This window comes from Schistocerca piceifrons, chromosome 6 (assembly GCF_021461385.2).
Source record: "Schistocerca piceifrons isolate TAMUIC-IGC-003096 chromosome 6, iqSchPice1.1, whole genome shotgun sequence".
Lineage (NCBI taxonomy): Eukaryota > Metazoa > Arthropoda > Insecta > Orthoptera > Acrididae > Schistocerca > Schistocerca piceifrons.
The window spans coordinates 510,724,646-510,745,778 of NC_060143.1; the positions used below are offsets into that span (position 1 = coordinate 510,724,646).

At 45.5% G+C, this 21,133-nt stretch overlaps 1 protein-coding gene across 1 annotated transcript in view; it reads right to left on the bottom strand.

Moving 5' to 3' along the window:
* LOC124802982 (dachshund homolog 1) overlaps window positions 1-21,133 on the bottom strand; it is a 969,696-nt gene that overhangs the window by 326,248 nt on the left and 622,315 nt on the right. Inside the window, exons 6-7 of the mRNA XM_047264082.1 lie at window positions 13,393-13,469; window positions 7,204-7,365 (exon numbers count right to left, since the gene is read on the bottom strand). Coding sequence (XP_047120038.1) covers window positions 7,204-7,365; window positions 13,393-13,469 — 239 coding nt within the window. The remainder of the gene's footprint in view (window positions 1-7,203; window positions 7,366-13,392; window positions 13,470-21,133) is intronic.

The following is a 21,133-nucleotide window of genomic DNA, read 5'->3' on the forward strand; positions in this document are numbered from 1 at the left end:
CGCCAGCCTGCGTGAGCTAAAACCCGTGCCTTTCGGCCTCCTCTAGTAACCCGGTGTTGGCTCTCCTGCCAACCAAAACATAACGGGTTTTCAAGAGCTTCTCAGTGTTCTGATGCTTTGAAACAGCTTACATACATACCACGCACTCTAGAATAATAAAAAAAAACAGCAAGTACGCAGTTTATCTCCACACAATATGGCGGCTCCCAAGTTCTGCTTGTGACATGAAAACGACGTCGCGTGGTATTGGCCACGTTCCTCTCGTAAGGCAAAACTCTGAGTGCCAGATTCTTCATGTCACGCTTCGCACTTTAGCAGAAAGAGGAATTCCACATTGTGACGTCACCAGCTCTTCGTTCACGTACCTTTCCACGTTCCGTGAGAGGAAGACTTTAAGCCGCTGGCACACGGACCGTACATCCGAACGTTGAGCGTTGAGCGTGTCGAGTTTCTGACGTCATAGCGTGGAATAGCACGTTCGGGAGTCTTTCCGAACGTGCAGAGCAATATCTGGCATGTCAGATATTCTGAGCGTGCGCGTGAGCGTTGAACAATGAGATGGCATAACGCCACCTACGTCACACACACGCCGTCTCCCTTCAGTACAGAGTTGTGATGCGCCATATTGGCATTCATTTCAAGGCTATATGTATACATGCCGTTTCTGAGCACCAGCAAATTGAGAATAACTGGAAAACCCGTTGTTAACTGTGGATTCGTCCCAATAAAATAATGAGGAAGATCATATTCGTGGCAAAACAATTATTGTAACTTGCGTATTATGAGGGTAGGCTATTTGAAGGCAGAGACGCACTCAAGATCCACCCAAAACGCATTGTTCTTGGTACAATTTGCTATAATTAAATTTTAATTAGTATCATATCTACGATTAAGGTTTTCAGCAAGAGGTAACATACTATGATTAAAAATATGTGTCCTATTGTTGGTTTAGCGTAATAAGTAGTGTTACTGCTCTCAATAAAGTTAATTATTGGGGCGGTGGTTCACGTCGCAACACTTCTAACTTTTTTTCCTAACATTCGCGTTTTTATTAGGTTCTGATACTTTATTATTAGTTTAATATAAGTATGTACTATAATATTTTATAATATGTAAATATAAGTTCACCTTTTTTTGAGGGGTGACGTTGTTCGATTGGCTTAATCTACATGACAGCTTGCGCTAACTGTATAAAGATATTTTGCTCCTTTTTCTTTTACGCTTCATAATTCACATGTTACAAAGATTCTGCCACTGGATAGGAACAGTGATCAAGTAAGATTGACCTTGGTGTTTTACTAAAATGTGGGAATGATGAGCCAGCCGCTGTGGCCAAACGGTCTGGAACCGCGCGACTGCTACGGTCGCAGGTTCGAATCCTGCCTCGGGCATGGACGTGTGTGTTGTCCTTAGGTTAGTTAGGTTTAAGTAGTTCTAAGTTCTAAGGGAGTGATGACCTCAGAAGTTAAGTCCCATAGTGCTCAGAGCCATTTGAACCACTTTTTTTTTTTTTTTGGGAGTGATGAAATAATGTTTATCTTATGCGGAGAAGTATTCCAAATTTGTACCGGACTGTTTGTAATGGAACTTTTATAAGCCTGTGTCCTTATTGATTGGAGATGGTACTTTCCTTTTTGTGGCCGATGGAGGAAATGTGCGTTTTAATAGAGCGAACGTGGGAATTTTACGCGCGCCCTTTGAGTAAACAGTGTGATTTACTAACTAGAAACATCCCACAACTGCCGCTGGAGTGCGCTGCGATCGCGTGTACCACGTTGGGGCCCACGTACCGTATGTACAAGTCGCATCGTCCCTGAGCGTTCAGCAGCACATTGAACTTGGCACGCCCAACGTTATCGTTCGATAGCACGGTCCGTGTGCCGACGGCCTTACGGTGTGTTGCGGAGGGTACTTACAGTACCAGAGGTCGTTCTGTTAAGAATTTTTAGGACGTCCTCGACCCCGAATTGTTGAGGACGGTGCTCTAGGGTGGAAAATAGCGGAGCTCGAACACAGCCGACGCTAGAGCCCAATACCGGCGCCCGTGGGGTCCGACGCTACCTGCCGACGGCAGTAAAAGTGTGTCACGGCGACTGCCGCGCGCGCCAGAAAGCACGTAAGCTATTACGGCGGGCCAGAGCAAACATCCGGCGCGCAGAGTGGCAATCACAGGCTCGCGCGCATCTGATGCTGCGCAGCTAACAAGACCGCCCGTGTAACCTTACAACAAACAGATCGCCGGATAACAACCCGGGACCGCCGGCCGCGCCAACACACCTATTATTATTATACACTCCCATTACCGAAAATGTCTCGTAAACATCTGGACGTAATTAAATACACGCCGGGCTTCTCCCTCTATTGCCCAATACTGCCTTTGTCCGTCTCCCTGGCGGTGCACGATCATTACATTAATACAAACGCGCCATAAATTTTAATACCGCCGCCCGCTAACGAGATATATGAGAAATACCGGCCGCTGAAAAATGTATAACGAAACGAGAAGGAAATTAAATATAGTAGTACAGCCCGTACATTAACTAACAGCTCGCGTGACGTTCGGTGTTCTAAAGTAAACGCCGGTGGAGCGCGGAGTTTAAAAAAAGAAAAGTTCGGGTGGGTAACGCTGGAAGAGGATAAGAGAAGTACAGAGAGAGAGACGGGAGAGAAATGGAGTGTTCATATTTGTAAAAGACGGCAACTCCCGCCGGTTTTAATAGCCGCGGTGGCGCGCACCATTAGGAAACAGAACGCAGTCGGGCGTCATCGCTTCGTTTCGTACACCTAGCAGGGCGTCATCGTCAGGAATTATTGTCCGCCGGCGGGTCGTAAATCGGCAGCTTGGCGGGGCGTCGCCGGGTCACCACTAATGGCGTTCGCCGCCCTAACCGATTCCTCACGATTCGCTTTTATTAGCGCGGATCACGAAGCGTCGTTAACAGCCGGCTACTCCTGCTCTCGAAGGCAGCGCTGCAGCCTTGCGCTGGGTTCGGTGGGCCGCAAGCCTACTTTGAAAAAAAAAAAGGTATCATAATACACTTACTGTATTCTTTAATTCTGAGTGAACGGTACGACGAATAACATAACTTCAAAGTTTTGTAAATACTCAAATGTAGCTGTTCGAGCTAAAGCGTACAGGCAACATCTGACCTAAAAGACGATGCGTCTAACTTAGGGAAATATAGAAGAGAAGAGAGTGACGGGAACTCATAGCGTTAAGTATCCCATTTTCATCATGGGCACCTGTGCTGGAGCAAAAGCTAGGAACGGCTAAGGATTAGGTGTGGTACCAGTACCTGCTCTTCCCATAGTGACGAATTGTCTTCTATGTCTGAAAGCACATCTGAAGGTGATGTACTTCTATTTCCGCGTCTTCTATTTCCGTATCTCTGCTACGTATCCGATAGTTCAATCTACGAACAGTAAGTGAACTGAGGTCCTTTAGGTTGTTGTCGCATGCCGTCAAAGAGTGTGAGGTGTGTTGAGGCGTTCAGCTCAAGGTCAAGACGACTACAAGGAGGAGATATCATCCACCCTCATTAGATTTCCTCTCGTTTCCATATGGCGATTGACCTTCTTCCAGTCTTAGTGTTTCGGCACTTTAGCAGAGTCTAATTGTTGATGAAAGCAAGCAATGTGGGTCGGCATCTCTGTTTAGGTTTTCCAAGTGATCATCTGCCTCAGTTCATACGTCTCACACAATGCTGACCGCAGTAGAAGGCGCTGCTCCCAGTATGTATCCGTACTAGCGCAGCTGATCTTCCTACCCCGAAGAGATTTTGGTACGCATTTTAATAGAAATTCCTCTTTTAAAATGCATACCAAAATCTCTGTAGGATATGATCCTGGTGATATGTCCAATCAGGAATCTTTTTACTGGCCCTAGCGCGCACTATGACGCTTAGGGAAATGTTGACCGCATTCTTGACCACTCATCGCCGGTACTGATAGTCTTCAGAGTATTCCAAATGCTGGACAATTTAAATGCTATAATAAATTCATTTGGAATTGTAGTAACAATGGTATGTGGACAAACGAGCTACGGCAACCGTTATTGTCCCGAAACAGACTTTCAGGATGAAATTTATGAAGAAATTATCGCGTTTCATGGCGTAATATCAGATACATATTACCTATCAATCCTTACGCAGCCTATCTATAGTGAAGGCCGCCATACATCAAAGGAGGGAAGGGTATTTTTTGCGTATAAAACTAAACTCCATCCGAACAGGCCTTAGAAGGCCCAACGGTACCGACCGGCCGCAGTGTCAGTCTCAGATCACAGGCGTCATTGGATGCGGATATGGAGGGGCATGTGGTCAGCACACCGCTCTCCCGGCCGTTTTGTCAGTTTACGAGACCGGAGCCGCTACTCCTCAATCAAGTAGCTCCTCAGTTTGCCTCACAAGGGCTGAGTGCACCCCGCTTGCCAACAGCGCTCAGCAGACCGGATGGTCACCCATCCAAGTGCTAGACGAGCTCGACAGTGCTTAACATCGGCGATCTGTCGGGAAACATTTTTACGTATACTTACAATTATAGTAAAGTAAATGCGTGTAGCACCATCCTAATATCGAAATATCTATGTAAAAACATTACAGCTTACGTACTTAACACATGTTACGCAGAATGTGACATAGTGACATACATCTTGCTAATTCTCAGTATAAATACGTACTGTGTTACAAGTAACTTGTATGATAAGTTGTGGAGCCTTCCTCGGTTTTTCATAAGGAAAGAAGAAAGCGTCCAATATTGGAGGTATTCGACACAGCTAAGGTTGGACCGTAGGCCTAGAACTAAAACAACAGCAATGTTATTAAGAGAATATCTCTCCACAGGGTCCTCAAGCAAACTTTTGCTGGAATGGTGTAACACAGATACCAAGCGGAAGAGGTCACGATGTCTAAGAAAAGCAGATCGAAGGACTACGAAATTACGGATGTCAACAGGCATGAACTGAGACAACAAACTCGATTCTCTTAATAAGAAGCGAAAAGGAGGTGATAGTGATGATGATTGATAAGGAGAGTTACAACTTCGGGCTGTCCGCTGGCTGTGTGATGGGAACACAGAATTTTGTGTCACTTGCCATCGTTGTAGCAGAACTCTACTGGAGGGAGGGGTTCAGCTTGCGCCAGGCGGCGGTGGCGGCGGCGGCGGCGGCGGCGGCGGCAACAGGTTCGGAACAATGGTCGGTAGCAGCGCCCGCGGACACGCTACCGACACCCGGCAGCCGCCAATCCTGCACCTCATGGAGCTCAAAGTCTTACACCGAAGATATACTGCCCTGTGTTCGCAACAACATTACACTCTAGTGACACAAGTCATGGGACAGTGGTGTGCACACATGCAGATGGAGGAAGTACCGAGTACGCCACGTATAAAAGGGCAATGCATTGGCGGAGCTCTCATCTGTACGCAGGTGGTTAATGTGAAACAGTTTCCAACATGGTGATTTCCTTACTACGGGAATTGAGAGACTTTAAACGCGGAATGGCAATTGTATCTAGAGGCACTGTACATTCCATTCCGCAAATCGTTAGGGAATTCAATACCAAATTTCAAGCATTACCTCTTACCACGGACGAAGCAGTGTCCGAAGCCTTCACTTAACGACCGAGAGTAGAGGCGTTTGTGTAGAGTTGTCATTGGTAACAGACAACACTGACTGAGATAACCACAGAAGTCAATGTGGGGCGTACGACGAACGTATCCAGTAGGACAGTCCGGCGAAATCTGGCGTTAATGGGCTACGGCAGCAGACGACCGACGCGAGTGTCTGTACTAACATCACGACATCCCGTGCGGCGCTTTCCTGCGCTCCTGACAATATCGGTTGGGCCCTACACGACTGGAAAACTGTGGCTTGGTAAGATGAGTCCCGTTTGAGACGTTGATAGCTGATGGTAGGATTCAAGTGTGGCGCAGACCTCACGACATCATGGACTCAAGTTGTCAACACGGCACTGTGCTAATGATGTGAGGTGTGTTTACACGCAACGTACTGGGCTCTCCGGTCCAACTGAACCGATTATTGACTGTGAATGATTACGTTCGGCGACCTGGAGACTATTTGCAGCCATTCGTGGGTTTTATGTTTACAAGCAACGACGGAATTTTTATGGATGACGATGCACCATGTCACCGGGTCACAGTTGTTCGGGTTTGGTTTGATGAACACGATCTACATCTGCACCTACATCTACTTACTTACTACACAAATCAGAGAACGGTGTATCGCTGAAGGTAGCCTATACCACTACTCGTGATTTCCGTTCCCGTTCCACTCGCAAATAACGAAAAAACGAATATATATATATATATATATATGTATATATGTTGGCTGCAGTGGAATCGTTCTGCAGTCAGCTTCAAATGCTGGCGCTCTACATTTTCTAAATAGTGTTCCTCGAAAAGAATTTCGTCTTCCCTCCAGGGATTCCCATTCGAGTTCCCGAAGCATCTCCGTAACGCTTACGTGTTGTTCGAACCTTCCGGTCGTAAACCTACCATCCCCCTTTTAAATTACTTCGATGTCTTCCTTTAAGCCAACCTGGTATAGATTCCTACCACTCGAGCGATACTCAAGAATAGACGAATAAATCGAAGTCGAGCACTGGCCTCCCGTTCCACAATCCTCACACGTTCGTTCCATTTCACAGCGCTATGCAGCTTTACGCTTAGATATTTAAACGACGTGACTGTGTCACACGGGCACGCCTAACGCTGTACATGAGCATTACTGGTTTATGTTTCGTAATCATCGTCATTAACTCGAATTTTTCTACGTTTAGAGCTTGCTGCCATTTATCACACCAACCAGAACCATGAAATTAGTGACACCAGCAACTGAGGAATGATAAAGTGGAGGAGGTTCTCAGTAGAGTGTCTGTTGTGCCACAATGTCGGTGAATACTGCCGGAAGCTCGCCTTCTCCCGCGTTGACATTAGTGGCTGCAGCTACTCTTGAACACCCGACTATCTGAGGAATCCATCTTCCACCCCTCGAGAATACGACCGTCTGCGGCCCTATCGAACTCGGTTAAGTTCTTCCGCTCCTCGATCACCTTGAAACTTGCACCACCTGCTGTTGGACATTTCCTCCCGCTGGTTGCCACGGCGCTCGACACGAACTTCTCCTGGCAGTGCGGCTGAGTTTGCAGCTGGCGAGGCGCTCGAAATTGTCCGCGGGGCACTCACCCGCGTCCTTGTCGTCGTCGTCGTCGACGTCGCTGACGTTCTCGTCGTCTTCCTCGTCGTCGGGCTCGGCCGTGTGTCCCGCCTCGCTGCCCGAGTGCTCGCCGCCGGAGCCCGCGCCGCTCTTGCTCAGGTTCAGCACGGGCGAATGGCCGTTGCTCGAGCCTGCAACACAACAGCCCGACGTCACTCTCCTCTCCACAGTGCCTCTTACATACAGCTGGCCTCGAAAATAAGACAATGACACTCCCTAAACAAAGGTATCATAGAATGAAGGATTGCACGTCCGATTCTCGTGGTTGCTAGTGAATCTCCCAGACTGTATAGTCGTGGTCCATGAAACTTTTTTGTTCCTAATGTTTCAGGCAGAGCTGTCTTCGACATCTTCAGAGGTTCTCCAGTATCCGCCAGTTCTTATAGATTCAACACTCAGCGGATCCAAGGGGCACCCCTGAACATGTCCGGCGCAGTTCTGGACTACTGAAGATGTCCGGCGCAGCTCTAGACTAAAGGTCAAGTACAAAAAAGTTTCATGCACCACGACCATACAGCTACGAAGAGTGGTGCTCCCGGACCCGCTGGGTCTTATCGACTCAACACTCAGTGGGTCCAAGGGGCATCTCTAAAGACGTCCAGCGCAGTTCTGGACGAAACGTGGAAAACAAAAAGTTTGATGCGCCACTGTCATACAACCATAAAGATTCGCTAACAAACTAAAGGCTCACCTCGCTAGCAGGGGATATAGGGACCGCTGTAAATAATGTACGAATAAATTCGCCACAGATCCCGAGTAATTTGAATTGTTGCGTAGTTTCGACCATCAGACTCGATCATCCTCACATATTAATTTCTCTGTTGGCAATGAAAAGTGTGAACTCATCCTGATAAGTAATACAAGAAATCCAAAACATCTCGGATGCACACTGTATCAGACAAATATAAAGGCTGAAAATTCAATTAAATACCTAGCTATTACAATTACGAATAATTTTAACTGAAACAATCACCTAGATAATGTTGTGAGAAGAGCAAACTGACGACTGAGATTTATTGGCAGAACACACAGAAATTGCAATAAGTCTACTTCTCGAGTACTGCTGTGCTGTGTGGGATCCGCATCAGATGGGACTGACGGAGGACATCAAAAAATGGCTCTGAGCACTATGAGACTTAACTTCTGAGGTCATCAGTCCCTATAACTTAGAACCAATTAAACCTAACTAACCTAAGGGCATCACACACATCCATGCCCGAGGCAGGATTCGAACCTGCGACCGTAGCGGTCGCGCGGTTCCAGACTGTAGCGCCTAGAACCGCTCGGCCACTCCGGCCGGCACGGAGGACATCGAAAAAGTCCAAGGAAGGGCAGCTCGTTTCGTGAAATAGGGGAGAGAGTATCATGGATAAGCGAATGGGGGTGATTATCACTAGAACAATGCCGTTTTTTGTTGCGGTAAGTATCCTCATTAAATTTGAAACAGTACCTTCCTCTTCCGGCTAGGAAAATATTTTGTTGGCGCCCATCTACATTGGAAGAAATAATTCTCATAAAAAAAGATAAATCAGAGCTCGGCTGGAATGACTTCAGTGCTCGTTTTCCCCGTGCGTGGTTAGGAAGTGGAACGATAGGGAAATAGTTTGAAAGTGGTTCAGTCAACCCTCTTTAAAGCACTAAATTGCGAACTGCAGAGAAATCATGTAGATGTGGATGCTTTAACATGTTAGTTGTTTTAAACACCACTCGGCACCGTCTTCAACATAGTTTTGTGAGTTGCATCTGCTGTGTTTACTGTAAGACCAACTGAGGATCTCCGCATTCAATGAGAGAAACTAGTCAATAAATCACATAATCTGCGACCTGTGGCGGTTTTATCTGTGCATTTTTCCTTAGGGTGACAGCAGCAAAAAAGCCAACATAGTGGACCTAATGCTAACGCTGGTTTGAACAGTTATCTTTTAGGCATGGTGTTGCTGAAGGTGGTAGCTCGCCTTTGCCTTCTTAGTACATGTCAGCTGGTTCAATTAATCATATACAGTCAATTAGTAACAAAACGATGCCCGAAACTAGACGGAGCTGCAGAGCGTTGGAACAAATTGCTCATAGGAAGCCAAGTGCTGAAAGCACTCTAGACTCTACAGTGTTATTACGACACGCATGGACGCTATGGCCACCATCTAACGTCCTGAATGCTGTCATGTCCATTGTGAGTAGTTGAATTAGATGCCCAATAGAATAAATTCGAGATCATATGACGAAGGGGTGACTGGCAGCAGGTTTTCCCGTCGTTGTGTGATGTTTTCGGACGTTGGTTCCCTCCTGTCCTCAAATCGATCCTAGAAACAGTCACGAAGTGGGTCGGTGTAGTTTTGTTACGCCACTGTATGAAAGGCGAGGAGCCTACACTTTTGAGTGGTAAATGCGAACCACGTTACACTAGCAGACGTGGAAGCCTTAAGTTCCAAAATGAAACCTAATTGTACCGTGGATTCCGTCGAGAATGTTATGAAATGAAATCTTTCTGCTGCAAGGCTGCCTTTTTATTCGGCAGATTCATACCTCACGACTGGCACTTTCAACTATTTTATCTTTCTTAGATAAACCCAAAGATCACCAAAACATAGCAAGAACGTAAATATATGAAACGGATTAGTATCGAAGCTCCAGAACACAGTAACTGTTTGCTTACTAACAAAACATCGTACCAACGCACTGAGAGTTGGCAGGAACGAAGGAAGATTAGTGTTTAACGTCCCGTCGACAATGTGATCGTTAGAGACGGAGCAAAAACTCAGATTAAATGAGCACGACGAAGGAAATTGGCAGCGCCTTTTCAGAGCAACCATCCAGGCATTAAGCGATTTAGACAAATCACGGAAAACTTGAATCTGGACGGCCAGTTGGTGATATCAACCGTCGTCTTCCCCAATACGTGCTAACCACTACGCATCTCGCTCGGTAGTGAGAGTTGGGAATATAGCAGAATCGTATGTTCCCATACTATCTAAGATAATGAAAAGTCAAGTACGCAACGCAGCGCAGTGTTTGGGTACGGAATGAAAGAAATGGAGAGAGTGAACCCTGGTAGTAGCACACAGCCTGTTCTCGAATACGTTCATTCGAACTTCCGGACGTAACGCGCAAATTAACGAGCGGATCAAATGGTTCAAATGGCTCTGAGCACTATGCGACTCAACTTCTGAGGTCATCAGTCGCCTAGAACTTAGAACTAATTAAACCTAACCAACCTAAGAACATCACACACATCCATGCCCGAGGCAGGATTCGAACCTGCGACCGTAGCGGTCGCTCGGCTCCAGACTGTAGCGCCTAGAACCGCACGGCCACTCCGGCCGGCAACGAGCGGATCCCCATCAACGATGACGAACACACTCAGTCCATGAAATACTGCCGAACGGTGTGGCGTTCAGCCCTAGAAACTGCCCCAAGATCTGGTGATGAGAAACATTGCGTCACCATTGGCAACCAAATACTGTAGACGAAATTCTTTCGCATCGTCAGGATTCGAATCGGTTACATGAGGATCTCGGCTTCGAAGTTGAGAAGGAAAATAGTAGATTATACAGCGTCACTCACCTTAGATTGTATCAACCCTGCCAACTTCCCAGTACTCAGGCGAGCGTTTCTGGGGTTGCGCGCCGACAGTAGAAACAGAAGAGGGTAATTCCTTCCATTCGCGTCAATGGAGAACATTTTAAATGGGTTCAGCGTTAGTTGCTTCCCTGTCTGCGCTGCAGATGCACGACGCGTGTGGTGCGGGATGAGATATTTGCGGAAGGGTAGGCCTGGAGTGGTCGCTATCAATTACTGGGGAGACGTCGTGCAGTGGCGAGTCGACCGGCAGATATCCTTCACGGAGACGTCCGCTGACCACACGCGGAAGCCGCGATGGATGGCCCACCGCGATACTGTACGGACAGTAACATGTGGGCCGAGCCGATAGGGCCAAGGGAAGCGGCTGCTGGCTACTTCACCCCGCTGTGTAGTCGCCCAGCGAGGCTGTGGTAATAGCCAGCAATCCCAAGCTTCGCAGACGGTAGCTTCAATGCTTATAGATACTCCATTCCTTCTTTTACGCGATAAATATAAATACTACGTCACTGTAGTCTGTAAAATTTTCCGAATTACAGCGACTATTTTATTTTGCTTATTTAGTGAATGTTTTTTTTCCATCTCTCAAGGAGACAATGAGCTGTAGTAGAGCATAGCCCATTTCAGCCAGCAGTTATGGGTTGTCCTGGTGTGACACCATTTATGTTGGGTAACTGTACGCTTATTTAATTTAGCAGAATTTTTAGTTGCATATAAATGCAAAGCAGAGAGGAATATGTTGTTTAAGTTTCCTTCATTCCAAATCCCGTCATTCCCCCCATGGCTGAGCAAAACACCTCTACCGAAAAAACTCCAACTGGCTTGTGTATATTCATACTACCTCAGTGGGCTTGATAATGTGATATTGTGATCTTGGAACTGCCTCTATGTTGAGAATTTCCGTCTAATTCTGTAGAAGATGGTGAAAAACTTGAAAATCTAGTCGATGTAGAGAATATTGTCTCCTTCTGTTGGAATAAATTGAAGTACTTCTGCTCAGTAAGTTGTTCTTTCTCTATCAGGCTCGTACATCATCACAAACCGACGTAGGTGTTCTTGATATGTAGACAGTCTCATTGATTTCTTCGTTTTCTAGCTCGCACGGAAAGATATAGGTGGTCGTTTCTTCCGCACGCTGTTCGAGAATGGAATAATACAGAATTATTGTGAAGGTAGTTTGATAAACTCTCTGCCACGTAATTACGTGTGATTTGCAGAGTATCCATGCAGATCTACATTGTGTTGGAATGAAATCGATAGGGTTTCGAGAATAATGTAGGGAGGAAATGCATATTCGAATTCAGGAAAACTAAAAGTTGCATGACTGTCCTGCAAGAGTGACTGTTACGTAGTCTGTTGAGGCCGAATCTGTTGATTTGTTCTTTTATTTCACCCTAGCATATTTTAGGTTTTAACTAATGTGTACACGGAATTTAATGGGAAGTCATAGCACAGGTCTCTAGCTATTCAAAGCATCCTTCGGTCCGCAGATAGAATTTTTTCGTTTCGTTACATGAGATAATCCATGCTTGAGATCTATAATGTGAACTGTCGCTACTCTTTGGCTTCCGTTATAGGTGACGCTTCATGGTGGCCACAGCCAAGGAAAGACATTTACTGAAATATTTTATAGGAATGTGGAGGCATATTACATAAATCTTAAACCTAAATCAGTTAACGCCATATGCTTAATGGGCTGTATATACTGACGCGGGAAATATTTCACGCAACTGAAGAGAGGCAACCCAACTTACGTCACTCTTACGTCGAGTAGATGATGTAACTTGGGTTGATATATATATTGGGTAGAGCAAACCAAGGACTGCGATTCATTGGCAGAACACTTAGAAGGTGCAACAGATCTACCAAAGAGACAGATTACACTACGCTTGTCCGCCATATTCTGGAGTATTGCTGTGCGGTGTGGGATCCGCATCAGGGGGGACTGACGGATGACATCGAAAAAGTATAAAGAAGGGCAGCTCGTTTTGTATTATCACGAAGTAGGGGAGATAGTGTCACAGACATGATACGTGAATTGAAAAGGCAATCATTAAAACAAAGGCGTTTTTCGTTACGACGGGATCTTCTCATGAAATTTAAATCACCAGTTTTCTCCTCCGATTGCGAAAACATTCTGTTGGCACTCACCTACATAGGCAGAAATGATCATCACGATAAAATAAGAGAAATAAGGGCTCGCACAGAAAAATTTAAGTGCTCGTTTTTCCCGCGTGCCGTTCGAGAGTGCAACGGTAGAGAGACAGCATGAAGATGGTTCATTGAACTCTCTGCCAGGCACTTTATTGTGAAAACAGAGTAATCACGAAATGTAGATGTTGTTTCAAGGTGAGTGAAATATTTTCCGGGCAAATTTTATTCTGCCTACCCTGCGCTATTACGCAGTTTATAATAATCATTCTTCTTATACGTTAATTTGATAGTTGCCATTTAATTCTCCCAGGCGCTAAAGCAATTCGGTGTCTTACTCTGACAGTTGTAAAGGAAGTCTGTGAGACTGTGAATAAATTTAAGCAGATGGTGAGTACTGTCAGCGTGTAGGTGCAGTTGCAGATACTAACCGTTGTGCGAACTGAGGTCCCGCACCTTATGGTCCAACGCCAAGGCCCGTTCCGTCTCGCCGCGCTCTTCTCTGAGCCTGCAACACACAACGGGAACACGCCGTTAGCAAAATCGTCAACCAGCGACGTGGCAGCCACAACACATTCAAAGCATATACATTACAAAAATGGTTCAAATGGCTCTGAGCACTATGGGACTTAACTTCTGAGGTCATCAATCCCCTAGAACTTAAAACTATTTAAACCTAACTACTCTAAGGACATCACACACATCCATGCCCGAGGCAGGATTCGAACCTGCGATCGCATACATTACAATGCAATAAGTCAAGTCAGCGAATTCCAACTCACTCTCTAAGTAATACAGTCTTGGAGGTAAAAATCAAACACTGAAACTACGATGAAATCTTCTCGGATCATTAGACGAGTCGTAGCGCTGTGTTGCCGCAACGTTTCGAGGAGCTTCCTACTCGTCATCTTCAGGCGAAGTGAAAAGAGGGAAGAAATACGTTGAAACGTTGCGACAACTTGACGCCGTGACTCTGCTGGTAACCCGAGAGGATTTCATCGAAGAAATTCGACGAGAAACCTGCATTCCATATTGATACTGTGTGTTTCGTAACACAAATTGGTGACATGTTCATCTTTTAATACATAACTATCGACGATGCTGTATGCTGTATGTTCGTCAACCATAAATCACATTTTCAATTGTGTTTTTCGTACATTATACCATTTTTTCATGATGTTTTCTATAGTAAAAGGAATAATACTATTCAGTTCATCACATATCCAAAACATCTCAAATAAATGGCATAATACACGAAAATGCACCTCACAACATAAGTAAAAAGAAAATCGTGACTGGTAATCAAAAAGCTTATTTTATAAACAAATTCTGCATTTCTATTTGTTCGTAAATGTGGAATTTCAATAGAAGTAAAAAAGAGTTACTATTAGCGAGATTCGAGCCAGCTATTTTGCGATTTTTAGTCTTTACATGCTTTGCATTCGGCCACCAGCCACTACTATCAAAAATTCGACGTGTATTGTGCTTAAGAGCGCTCAGAAGACTTAATCATAAGCGGAGATTTGTTCCACTTCCCTTGAGAGTTGTGTCATACTGCTTTACGGAACTGATGTTCGAGCACTGGTTTTCAAAATGTACGAAGAAATTCGAAGAAGGTCCGGTCCCTGTCTGAGGAAACCACTGAGTACTCGAGACGTAAACTCACAAACTAGAGAACCATTTCACTCGACGTTGCTGTTCCATTTGTAATTCTGGGAGTTGATGTTTCCGTTACTAATTACCCCCATCACTATTGATGGGAAAATGCTTGCTATAATTCTTTTGGAAGACGTTGTCTTAGTTCCATCCGCCGTCTGATGTGCAGCCCTTATCTCAAACGGCAAAACGTGTACGAAGCTCAGGACTTTTTAGCTTCACGCTTTTCAGAGGGACGTCGAAGCGACTTACTCCAACGAAAATAAAGAATATTTGGCCCCGCAGTGCGCTGGGAGCCGGACGGCACGGGCGCTGGCAGGTTAGCTATCTGAGATAAGGGCGCCAAATCAATATCGCTTATCGCGGGGCTCTCGCAGGAGGCATTTAATCATTTATCCAACAGAGCAGCGTGTTATTACCGATAATGATAAATATGACACCGACTGGCCGCCACGCAAGGATACGGAACGTGACGCCTCTCGGCTGTATCATAAACCAATCTGCGGGAAAGCAGATGTCACGGCCATATGGTGCCCCTCCTCCCCCCTCCCCCACCCTTCCACCATCACAATTTCCGGACGGGTAGACAGGCGCAGATTTCTACGCCGCGTTCGCCGCGACAGATCGCGGGCGTTTGCGGAAAGGGGAGCGACCACCCGGAAAGCCGCGGCAATCCTTCCTCTGATAAGCACACCTCTCAGATAAAGCAATACTGCGAAACTCATTGGTCGAGCTCCAAATCCATCTTTTACAGATTATGTCCGAGCGATTTGATAAATCGTCTAGACAGCTGCTCATAAATATCCAGGATAAACCGTGCTGATGCTCCAGGTTAAATGCAGCAGTTATTCTTTCAAAAAGTTCACGACCGGTTTCGTCTCCATCCTCATTCAAGTGAGCTACAGCTTTGTACCAACGGTAGCAAGACCTGACGCCATCTCTCCTTATTGAAATTTTCTACGATTTTGTTATTAAATACTGCAGGTTGTCCCCGTAGAAATTGTCAGTATTCAGGGAAATGACAGGAACGATCTTTCGAAGTAAAACATTCTAGTAAATAAGTTCTCTTGAGAGGTATGAGCTGTTGTTCATTTGCCGGCCGCGGTGGCCGAGCGGTTCTAGGCGCTTCAATTCTGAACTGCTCGACTGCTACGGTCGCAGGTTCGAATCCTGCCTCGGGCACGGATGTGTGTGATGTCCTTAGGTTAGTTTAGTTTAAGTAGTCCTAAGTTCTAGGGGGCAGATGACCTAAGATGTTAAGTCCCATAGTGCACAGAGCCATTTGAACCATTTTTTGTTGAATTTCGATACTGTGAAACACATATCTTCTACAGCAAGCTCTTTGCTTTCCTTATTTTGGGAGAATGGCCCAAGACAAGAAAAAAAATCTGCCAGTAAACATGAGCTCTAAAGTGCGTACATTAACAGCTATGAGCACTTGTTCAGTAGATGAGATGTCTTTCACAGCAGCGAAGGTCAGTAAGTGCTGTCAGCTCCTAAGGTATTCATTTTAGAGCCTTGTTTACTAGACTTTTTTGCTTCCAATGATCGTTCCTGTCATATCTCTGAACATCGACCGTTCCTCCAGAGAGACCCTGTATACCAAAAAACTGTGAAGAAGGTGGGTGTAATTTTGGTTCAGCGTCTGAAGTGGGCAGAAAACCCCTCGAAAACTTTCGCCTACCTCTATGACCTCAGAAAGTTTCGGAACATATTTCCATAGGATGTGTGCAATCACTAGCGTAACCAGACCTCCACTGTTGCGAAGTAAACCAACACAGAATGTGTAGTGAGAGCTTACGGGAACTCGGAGAAGGATAACTGAATACATGAAGTGTACCAAGTCGTTTGACAGCGTCGTCTTTCCAGCCGCTTCATTCAACGTTTCTGTGCTGATCCTGTGATCTCCTTCAAGGGTCACACTATTGTCATACCGGCGTTAAGCTGTCTATTGAGTCCTGATTAAGCTCACAACAGGATGACGGAGGTGTTGAATGTTGTATACAAAAGTAAGACGTTAGAAAACAGCTGAGAAGCTATAGACTCACAACGACCACGAGTGTGCTCAGATTTACATACACATTTCTCACTAGCAAAAATTGTAAGTTTCCGAACACTAGCAAAAATTGTAAGTTTCCGAACTCGATATTCCTTATTTTAAAATAGTAAGTACACAGACGTCGGTCACAAAGTGTTGATCAGGCTGGCAACGTTTGGACTTGGAATCACTTTTGTCTACGCCCCGAAACTCACAGACACAGGATGCTCCAAAAGTTATCTTGCCTGTCGCCCACAGCCGCGCTAAGACGCTGTGGCAGCCCGCTTGGAGAAGTCGGCCTGTTCTCCCCATAGGGCAGGAGACGCGGATCGCCATCGACGCTGGGGACGCCTCGCAGTTTTATAATTGACGTTATTGTTGGCGCGCTCGCGGCCCATTAGGACTTCTCCATTACGGGGCAACCCCCCTCCCCCTTCATCCGTAAAAGCATTTCCTCATTAGACGCGCCCGGCCGGGGTAAAAATCCCGCGATTACAGGATTTCGGCGGGGCGATGATGGTCCCCGCGGGGCCAAAAGACTTATGCCGCCGCCGAGAGATTGCAGAGATAATTCCATCCATTTAAAAAATCATAAGATTACTTTTCGCCCGCTTTCGCCGACGCTGGGCGCCGCCTTCTCTTCGCAGTAAATGCGCCGTGAAGTAATGCGAGGCGAGCGGCCAGGACCTGGGAGTTTAGTCGGTACTAATTGCGCGTCTAGCCGACTCGCACAATTACGTTCGTAAAGCCTTGTTTGTAAGAGAGTGGTAGAATTCTTCTGCAAGTGTTTGCTGGAATCCAGAAAGATTCTTCTTGGGTATGTTGCTGCGTGATACGTGCTGAAATTTTCAACGTTTCGATTGCTATTGCCTGCGGCTTACACCAGTGTGACTGCCGAAGAACCGTGGACTTTCCGAGGTGGGGCAGTTTGCATGCGCCTACGGAGGAGAAGGCCGTACCGTAGGTGCACCATAACTGAGGAGTGTGGAGAGGCCACACAGAGATATGGCTCCTGAAAAGAGGCAGCAGTCTTTTCAGTAGCTGCAAGCGCAACGGATTGGATGTCTGATTTATCTGGCTTCCTAGTATCAACCAGCATGGCTTTCCTTTGTTGGTACTGCGAGCGGCTGAAAGCAAAGGGAAAATACAGTCGTTATGTTTCCCAAGGAACGCAGCTCTGTCGTAGGCGGTTGCATCAAACCAGTCGTAAGACTGAAGACCACAATAGCGACAATAACGATATATTAAAATTGAACGCATCAGTTACCAGTTCTATTGAAATTCATAAAAGGCATCTTGGAAAACAACGATAGCTGCTAAATGATTCTTTTTCTTGTGCAATGAGTTTCAGTCCTGTGCTAAGAGTTTCAGTTCCTGTTAATAATGCTACTTATGAATAAAAGATAACGCCGTAACTCATTTAGAACAGAAAGATTTATCTTCAGACGGATGTTCGCGTTTATTATTTCATTTAGTTTATGCTGAACACAACACGTTGGCGGTTTTTTTCGTTGCGGTGGTGGTTTCCTGCAGCAAAAAACAATGTAAGAAAAAATGCCTCCTTTATTTTAATTGGGTCTGACAATTAACTTAAACAACAAAGATTCTGAGAAAATAACAAGAGTTAATTTTGTGTTATTTACATAGAAAATACAGCGTCATTTTATGGCATTTTTCATTCAGTAACAAATACGATTCAACACATTTCTCAGTGTTTGAGACACAGTGCAGAACAAAAAACACACACACAGGTATCGCACCATATCGACATCCGGTGCCAGCACAGAGGTTACTCCTCTCGAATAGCGCCAAGGTAGTGGCCAAACGTCTCCAAACGAAGGGCAGACCACCGTCAAGTGTCTCACATGCCCTCACGCCATGAAACACTGTGGGGGGGGGGGGGGGGGGGGAGGGTTGAAATTGATGCAGATACTACTTGAAACTTCCTGGCAGATTAAAACTGTGTGCCCGACCGAGACTCAAACTCGGGACCTTTGCCTTTCGCGGGCAAGTTCTATTTTGAAATAATACGGGTACAGTAGAGGCTACCTTCGACCCGAGTGCCATAGCATATGACCGAGTACATATCTTGGTTACAATTGCGGTTGAGTTTTGAAATAATACGGGTACAGTAGAAGTATCGCCGTTATTTGCTCTAGTTTTGAAACAATTCAATTTATTTCTGAAATGGCAACATTTTCCGCGTGGACTTTTTGTGTTATAATATGGTGGTAGCCTGATCTGTAGTTTTCCACAGTCGATACTTAAGAGTGTTAGGTCACCCGTAAAAGCCAAACGGGTCAGTTTTAGCTACTTCGTGTTCATAATTTTAGTTGTTTCATGAGGTGCTCATTACTTAGAGATAGTAATTTAATCGATTTACTCTCCTCTCCGAGCGCTGATTGCAAAGGCACGAGTCTTTAGCCTTCTTGCTGGTTAGATTCGGCCTGCCAGGAATTTCTCTGTTGCGACAGCCTCTTCATCTCAGAGTTGCAATTGCATCCTACGTCCTCAATCATTTGTTGGGCTTATTCCAGTCTTTATCTTTCCATACAACTTTTGCACTCCATAGCTCCCTCTGGTGACATAGGTATTATATCCTTCTGTGTTAACACATGTCCTGTCATTTTGTCCCTTGTCCATATGTTCTTTTCTTCGCCGATTCTCCGGAGTAGCTCCTCATTCTTTATCAGTCCACGTAATTTTCAGCATCCTTCTATAGCACCACACCTGCAATGCCTCTGTTCTCTTCTTTTTCGGTGATCCACAGTCCACGCTTCACTACCATATAATGCTGTCCTCCAGGCCAGGAATGTATTCTTTGCCTGTGCTATCTGGTTTTTACGTCCTCTTTGCTTCGTCCGTCTTGCGTTATTTTGATTCCAAGGTAGCAGAATTTCTTCAGTTCGTTTACTTAGTGGTCCTCAATATCTGATGACAAGTTTATCGCTAATCTCATTCCTACTACTTTCGCATTTGTTCGTCTTACTGTTAGCGCAAACTCTTTACTCATTCAATAAGTTATTTAATCCTGCTTCATTTTCACTGAGGATAGCAAAGTCATCAGCTAATCTTATCACTGATAACCTTTCACCCAGAATATTAATACAATTCTTGAATCTGTCTTACGTTGCCTCTACAAATATCAATGACGCTGTTCTACGCGTAACAATACGGCCGTTCCTCCCCAACGCATTCCCTCCCACGCCTCAAGCCTCTCCCCATTACACAACTTACAGATCTGTTTAGTGTAATCTCCCTCCTTCTCCTTCTTCATTATTTATATTTCCTGTTATCTACTATTTCTTCGACCACGTCACAGTTAGGTTCTCGCATCTGTTTTCGTTTTAAATAACTAATCCCATCCCCAAACTTCTTTAATCCCGCAAAGGAAATGTGGAGACGAAAAAATAACGAAAAGGAAAGACAAATTTCTGTACGGGTGACTTTGATGATCAAACCTCATGAACAGTTGGACAAATGACAAAAATTTAAGAGATGGGTTTTTCGGGGCCTTTGCCGTCCGCCGACAGTCTCATGCATTTCCCGTAAAGGCAAATTAGCGTCCCCGCTCCTAATTTTCATCTCCGGTCCCTGGCGCTCGCCCAAACTTTCCGCCATAAATTGAGTTGGCAGTAAGCGCCGTAGTCATTCATCGCACGTTCTGCGTCCATCCAATAAATACGGCGTCCCCCCGCCCCACCCCCATTCCCAGCGTACGTCTCCTTTACACTCCGCAAAACTAATCCTAAGGGGATTTTCTCCCTTTTTTTCTTCGCTCCACTTTTTTTTCTGCTGCCTCCACTACCGCAAGGAGATATGACGGGAAGTGGAGAAGCGGGACAAGAGCAGGGAGAGGAGAGTAAGACAGAGCGGGAGCCACCAGGGGGAAGGAAAAATAATAATTTGGGCGGCTGATGGGAGCATCGTCTTAAAAGCAGAAGCGGTGCGCTAAATGAAGAGATATGACTTGCATATTCTCGGTGTAAAAAGGGACGCGACTGGCGGAGCCTTCACGGCGCGGCGGCATGATTCTTGTGCCGGGGAGGGACGACCAGACGCACTGCTGTAGCGAAGGAAGCTTTCGGCAGGGCAGCTAGCTTCGCCGACCGTGCGAACTAGAGTGGTCTCTACCAATATGAGTGTCGCACTGCTGTCAGGTGAGCTTTTGGTCCAAACACGTATTTCGTTTATAGGCTAATTACAACACGATGCAATCAAAGGGTCCCCACAACACGAAAGAAAATACCGGGTGATCAAAAAGTCAGTACAAATTCGAAAACTGAATAAATCACGGAATAATGTAGATAGAGAGGTACAAATTGACACACATGCTTGGAATGACATGGGGTTTTATTAGAACTAAAAAAACACGAAAGTTCAAAAAATGTCCGACGGATGGCGCTTCATCTGATCAGAATAGCAATAATTAGCATAACAAAGTAAGGCAAATCAAAGATGATGTTCTTTACAGGAAA